At 54.6% G+C, this 7,074-nt stretch overlaps 1 protein-coding gene across 1 annotated transcript; it reads right to left on the bottom strand.

Annotated features, from left to right (window-relative positions):
* Nucleotides 1–2,010: 2,010 nt before the first annotated feature.
* Nucleotides 2,011–4,924, bottom strand: RABAC1 (Rab acceptor 1). Its single transcript, XM_019979956.2, has 5 exons — nucleotides 4,739–4,924; nucleotides 4,255–4,467; nucleotides 3,846–3,943; nucleotides 2,337–2,438; nucleotides 2,011–2,254 (listed from the first exon to the last, which is right to left on the bottom strand). Exons 1-5 carry the CDS (start codon nucleotides 4,792–4,794, stop codon nucleotides 2,166–2,168), a joined length of 558 nt encoding a protein of 185 aa, XP_019835515.2. The 5' UTR covers nucleotides 4,795–4,924; the 3' UTR covers nucleotides 2,011–2,165.
* Nucleotides 4,925–7,074: the final 2,150 nt, after the last annotated feature.

The raw sequence follows: 7,074 nt of genomic DNA, 5'->3' as shown, positions 1-7,074 counted from the left end.
GGGGAGGCCAGCCTCAACTGGCCGTGTGGGGCACCGTGCCCCTGCTAGGTCACTTCGCCCGCGGCTCTTGCTGTGGCCGGCTCTGTGTCCCTCCGAGCTCACGGAAACGTCGCCTCCTCAGCGAGCCCCCTCTGAAGTGGCTCTTCGGGCCCTATCTGCCACCTCACTTGTCGTCACACCTGCCACCTGCTTTCCCTACCGCCTGCCTTTCTGTTTAGTCGGTGGTTGTACCACACAGCGGCCTTCACGCCACAGCGAAGAGCCGAGGGTGCCTCTCTCACCTCACTCAGGAGAACCAACGCCTCTTCCCCGCCAAAGGGGGGTCAGTTCACCCACCCGCCCTCCCCGTCTGCTCCAGCCATACAGGCCTCCTCACTGTTCCTGCCGCCAGGCCCGCTGCTGTCTCCCGGCATTTCACCTACTCTTTCCTCTCACCAGAACGTTCTCCCTCTGGGAGGGAGGGGTCTGTGGCTGCTCCTGCTCTCACTTTATGATTATTTCGGGGCTTCTCTGATAGCTCAGTTGGTAAAGAACCCACCTGCAATGCAGGAGACCTGGGGTGGATCCCTGGGTTGGGAAGACCTCCTGGAGAAGGGAAAGGCTACCCACTCCAGTATTCTGGCCTGGAGAATTCCATGGCCTATATAGTCCATGGGGTCGCAAAGAGTCGGACACGACTGAGCGACTTTCACTCGCTTCACAAACTAAAGCTGATTAGCTACCAATTAATATCTAAGTGTGAAAGCTAGTAGGTCTTTGTTCAAAAAAAAATTTATTTTCCATACCACATGGCTTATGCGATCTTAATTCCCTGACCAGGGATTGACCCTTGGTCCCTAGCAGTGAGAGCATGGAGTCCTAACCACCGGGCCACCCGGGGAATTCCCTCCCTCACTCAATTTTTTAAAATTGTTTGGCTGTACTGGGTCTTCCTTGCTGTGCAGGGGCAGGGGCGGGGGGCTTCTCTTGTTTCAGGGTGGGGGCTCTAGGTACGTGGGCTCAGTAGTTGTGGCGCATGGGCTTAGCTGGCCCGCAATGTGGAATCTTCCTGGTGTAGGGATCAAACCTGTGCTCCCTGGATTGGCAGGCAGATTCTTAATCACTGGAACCACCAGGGAAGTCTGCCTCACTCAATTTAAGTCTTCACCGAACATCACCTCAGGGAAGCTTCTTTCACCTATCACTCATTTCCAGAACTTTCTCTGTGAGGAGTTGACATGGCGCTGGCCACCCTTCGAGAGGCGTGCTTGTGCAGTGGCCCTTGTCTGCCTCTGGGAACCTGGATTTCAGCAGGGTTCTTGCTGCTCCCCGAAAGAATGGCTCTTGCGTCTGCACTGTGGAAACCACGTTGTTTATGCTGAAGACCTGCTTTCTTTCTGGGTACTGAGTCTGTGGTGAACTCTGCAGACAGCATTTCACTGTTGCGTGACTGCACCCAGCCTGGTGGCCCCACTGGGAGAGGGCTCTGGGAAGCTTGTGTCTGGTTTCTTCTGGACTTAGCCCCACATGCCTTTTTCCTTTGCTGATTTTGCTTCATAGGTGACAGTGCCTGCAATGCGGGAGAACTGGGTTCAATCCCTTTATCGGGAAGATTCCCTGGAGAAGCGCATGGCAACCCACTGCAGTGATCTTGTCTGGAGAATTCCATGGACAGAGGAGCCTGGTGGGCTACAGTTCATGGGGTCACAAAGTGTCGGACACGACTATGCGACATTTTGCTTCATAACCTTTCATGATAATAAATTGCAGCTGGTGCCAGATGAATACGGCTGGTGCCTGAGTCCTGAGTCCTCCTAGCAAATCCTGAAACATGGGGGTGATCTCAGGGGCCCTGACATACTCTTTTCTCCTCCTTAGAACTTGTTGCCACTGACCATCCTATCATATTTGCTATTTATCTTGCTTATTGTCCATTCCCCACCCCCACCTCCACCCATGGCCCACCCCCACCTTCTTGGTCTCTGCAGGAGCCCAGCATCACTGACACAGACCCACAGAAGAGGGAGAATATTTGCTGAACAACTGTAACAGTTTTATTTCCAAAGGTGGAGTCCCTCCCTGGTCTTGATGTGGGAAGGGGGCCTTTGGCCAGAGCTGCAGAGCTGAGTGGGACCGGGTGAACAGGGGCAGCTAGCTCGGGAGGCTGGTGGGCCCACGAAGCCACATCACACGGGTTCCATCTGCAGCTCCTCCCCGTCCACAGCCTCTATCTGGTGGAAGGCGGCGTGGGAGCCGATGACTACGAGAGTGGCTCCTGCAGGAAAATGGGCAGTTCAGGGCCTGGTGGCCTCACCTGGCCCCCACTGCCCACAGTGCTGCCCAGACCCTGTACTCACCCAGGACCCAGAAGACAGCGGAGCCTGCGCCAGCCAGCCAGAAGAAGGGAAAGGAGATGCCCCCAGCCAGAGCATACTGATGGGCAGGGCTCACCTCACGGCCTGCGGGGCAGAGGGCATTGTGCCTCCTCCCAGAGTAACCCCTGATGCTCCCCCAAAACTCACAAGCCCTGGGAGCCTCAGGGTCTAATCTAAACTTGTGCCAAGGCCCTCCAGCCCTTGGCCCCACCCACTGACCGTGGGAACACAGAGTGCCTTCCTCAGCCCCCTGCCCTCTGCCCTTCAACCCCACTTCTGCTAGGAAGCTCCCAGCCTCCCTCTCCTGACTAGTTCTCCTGCTCCAACCTGCACTCGCGCAGATCTGGAACCTTCAACTGGCAGCCTAAGAGCCAAATCTGACCTGGGGATGTGTCTTTTGAGTCTGCACATTATTCCATCAGAATTTGGTTTGTGGCTGCTGGAAAAACTGGATAATTTCATGTAACAATAGGCCGGCCCTCTGCATCCACGGATGGAAACCCGTGGATCATTGTACTACATCATTTTTCATAAAGGACTTGAGCATCGGTGGACTTTGCCATCCATGCGGGCTCCTGGAACAATCCCCTATGGACACCAAGGGGCAGCTGTACAGATGTCTGGCTTCTCGTGGTGGATTGGAAGGTCGGAACTGCAGGTACTGGTGGCAGCAGTGGCTGAAGCCAAGTCGTGTCTATACTCCAAGCGCTCCCTCCATACCCTGGGCTAGCCCGATGCGCCCTCCACCCAGCCCACCTTTGTCATGTATAGGACCGGCAGGCTTCTGAAGCATTCTGTCTTAGGTCTACCTGTTCATCTGAGCCCAATTCCCCCTTATCCCCAGTCCAAAGCCCTTGAGCATCCCCTAGCTGGGAACTCAGGGCCCTCTGTTTTATTTTTAAATCTTCTGCCAGCACCTTACATAATGTGTGACTTAGTTCCCTGATGGGGGATGGAACCCATGCCCCCTGCGTTGGAAGCATGGTCTTAACCACTGAACCACCAGGGAAGTCCTCAGGCCTGTCTTTCTTCTCAGTGGTGTTTCCGGTGTCAGTCTGGGACCACGTGAGCCACAGAGCTCAGCTTCCCTCTCTGAGAAATCCCAAGATTTCCACTTCCACCCCAGGAAGCAGGAAAGGGGGAGCACGGATATAGGCCAGTGAGAAGTCGCCACCTGGTGGCCGATGTGGGTACGTGCAGCTGACGTTTTTGGCAGGAGGTCAGGCAGGAGGGAGAGGGAAAGAATAGGTTTAAGGAGTCAGGAGGAGGTGGGTTCTGGGGTATCTTCTGGACTTGGGGGATAGCAACTTGCGGGGGCTGTGAGTGGGTGGGAGCATCACGTGTGTCTGAGACTTTAAGGGACCGAGTTTGGGGAAATCTAGTGTAGACAGAGGCTTGGGCAGACGTGGGTTCAAAAGGACTTGGGTTTGATGTCAAAGTTTGCGTTCCAAGAGACCAGGATGTGAACAGTCTGGGCAAGGGATTTCTCACCGAACAGCACAAACTTGGACTGCAACGTGCGCAGATAGAGGATGTAGCAGGCGCCAAAGAAGACAGCCAGAGCCACCAGCAGCATGGGAGACGTCGCCCTGGAAGGGGCAGGGAGCCATGCGTCAGGGAGCTGGGGCTAGGCCAGACAAGGAGGCCCTGACCTTCCCATCGGCGGATGGCAAGCGATCTGCTTGGGAGTCACATTTGGTCACACTGAATCCTGGCCAGGTTGATGGGGGGACTAGGGACCTGGCCCTTCGGTGAAAACTTCCGGCAGAACTAACCCATGGGAATGGGGCCCGGGCAGTGAGAGGTGCGGCCGGATGCTGAGGGCGGGGTAGGCCAGCGCGGGCCACGCAGCCTGGTGGGGGTGGGGACGGGGGCGCGGACTGGCCGAAGAGGCACTCACACACAGTACAGGATGAGGCCCAGAAACACGAACACATAGTTGCTCTGGTAGTACTCCACGTTGCGTACGAGGCGCTGGCACAGCTCGCCCAGGTTGCGGGGCCGCGAGAAGCGCCGCTGGTCCACGAAGGAGCCCCAGGACCGGATGGTCGCACGGCGCCGCTCCAGCCACTCGCGGCCCGCGCCAGATGGAATCAGTTTCGGCAGCAGGGTCCTGATGGGTGAGGGGTCACGTCAGCGATCGACCGACCGGGATGGAGTCCGGACCCTCCAGCAAGAAGAGGACCGAGGGGGGCCGGACTCCGGGGTTCTGGGGTGGATAATGGTCCCAGGCTCCTGGATCTCAGGGGAGAAAGGGGCTGAGGGCCCAGACTCCCCGAAGAGGACAACAGAGGCCCAAGCTCTTAGGTCTAGAGGCCAGGATTCCTAGGACCCCCAGGGGGAAGGGGTCGGGGGACCAGGACTCCCGGGTCTCGGTTGCTCACGCGGCGCTCAGTCCTTCCGCCTCGGCATCCTTCTGCTGGTCCTTCTCGACCGCCATGTCTATGTTGTCTGGGAAAGAACTGAGGAGCCCAGGGCTCTGCAGACCCCGCGGGCCCCGCCCGAGCCCGGCCTCACCCAGCAGAGCTATAGCGGACGTGTAGCCGTTCTGGAGCCGCTGGGGAACTGTAGTTCTGCTGCCGAGCATTGTGGGAGTTGTAGTCCTGATGGTGCCGGGGTGAATGGGCACCATGATGGTGGCATGACTCGCGAAGCACTTTGGGAGTTGTAGTCGTGTAAAATAACCCAGAGCCCCTCTTGGCATTGTGGGAATTGTAGTTTCCGGATTAGGACGCGTGGAGTCGGGGAAGGTGAGTTGTCAGGAGTCAGGGCGTTAGGCAAGCTCTAAAGGCAAGAAGACGCTGTGTACTCCCCCGTGCAGGCTACAATTGGGACCGTGTAGAGCTGTCGTTCTGTCTCTAGGAGGTATAAAAAAAACACTTGATAAAACACTCAGATGTTCTGATTCAGCAGATCTAGGGCGAGACCCTTCATCTGCGTTTCTAACAATTTTCTAGGTGATGTTGATGCTTCTGGTCCATGGCCCACATTTTGAAAAGCGAGACTGTAAAGAATTCGTGGGAGTCTATTCCTTCCTTCTTTAACAGGCTAGTGATGGGGCCATGGTTGCTGGAGGGGGTGTCTAAGGTGGGGAGCAAAGCTCCAGCCCCACCCTTGGGCTCCCAAGGATGAATGGGTTAGGATTAGGGACCTTGGTTAGGGTGAAGGGAAGTGGAGGGAAAGGTTGAGATTTTATTTTTTCATTTATCATTTTTTTGTCCAGTTTTATCGAAGGGGTGAGAATTTTTTAAAGATGTAGATGTCATAACTAAGAGCTGGGATTCTGGGGTCAGAGGTCAAACTTCAAGCTGTGTTGAGCTCATCACCTCCCTGAACCTCAGTGTCTTCATCTGGACAGTGAAGATCCTGGGAGTACCACACTCATGGGATTGAGATTGGGTTGAATGATCCATGTAAAGTGCTTGAAAGAGTCTTGATATTCCATAACTTTGATAAACAGTAGTCCATTGCCACTACATTATCATGGCTGTTATAATTATTTCTAGAGTTCAGCCTTCTCAAAAAATTAAAAAAAATTTTTTTTTGTTTATTTTTGGCTACATCAAGTCTTAGTTACAACACATGGTGCTTAGTTGGTTTGTGGCATGTGGGACCTTGGTTCCCAGACCAGGGATCGAACCCAGGTCCCCTGCATTGCAAGGTGGATTCTTAAGCACTATATCACCAGGGAAGTCCCAGCCTTCTCATTGGCCCCTTGGATGTCCCAAAGAGTGGCTGGTGTCTGAGACATGGGCCTTTCTTTCCCCTGGTTCCCAGAATCTTAGCTCTCTCAGTCTTCTCCCCTGCCGCAGGGTGAGTTGTAGAAAACCAGCCGGCATTCTAAGCAGGTGCACCAGAATGGCCTCAAGAAGTGTATAGAAGTTTCGGGAAGCCGAAACTTCTTCTTACACAGACTGAGAACCTCATTTTCCGAGGCTGGGTGCGGCTAAAGGAGAACACCCAATGAAATATTTGGTGGCTCAGACGGTAAAGAATCTGCCTGCAATGCAGGAGACCCAGGTTTGATCCCTGGGTCGGGAAGATCTCCTGGAGATGGGAATGGCTACCCACTCTAGTTTTCTTGCCTGGAGAATTCCATGGACAGAGGATCCTTACAGGCTACAGTCCATGGGGTCGAGTGAGCAAATGACATTTTCACTTTTCCTCTTTGACAGCCCCAGGCTTTTAGTAGAAGCTTGTTCAGGTTTCCCACTTGGGCCGAGCTGGGCTTCAGGAAATTGGGGTAGGAGGTTTCCTGTGAGTCCACAGTTAGTCCAAAGCATTAATAGGGGAGCAGCCACCTAATTTCAAAGTAATGGGAGCAGTGGAGGTAACTGGAAGAGCCCCCAAGCAAAACATGAGTCTTGAAGAGCAGACGGTAGGAGGCAGAGACCCAGCTGCCTTCTTCCAGGGCCAACTTTGGGGAAATGGGATTTGACTTTTATTATGAGAGCTCTGGGGCTTCCTCATACAACACAAATAAAAGTCATTTCACTCATAACTCATGTTTGTGTTCCTGTGAGTACTTGCTCTGAGCAGAGGACATAATAAGCAAAGGCCTGGAGGTGTCAAAAAGCATGGGCTGCGGACGGTGGGGTCGAGAGGCAAGGACATTATGGGGAGGGACCCTCTGAGTGCGGCAGGGTGGGACTTGACATAAGGGCAATGGGAGGGAGGAGCCCCTTGAAACAGGGATTGTGGGAGGAAGCCCTAAGGCGGA

Source organism: Bos indicus, chromosome 18 (genome assembly GCF_029378745.1).
Source record: "Bos indicus isolate NIAB-ARS_2022 breed Sahiwal x Tharparkar chromosome 18, NIAB-ARS_B.indTharparkar_mat_pri_1.0, whole genome shotgun sequence".
Lineage (NCBI taxonomy): Eukaryota > Metazoa > Chordata > Mammalia > Artiodactyla > Bovidae > Bos > Bos indicus.
The sequence above is the reverse complement of the archived record's forward strand: the minus strand, read 5'-3'. Positions and strand labels throughout refer to the sequence as shown.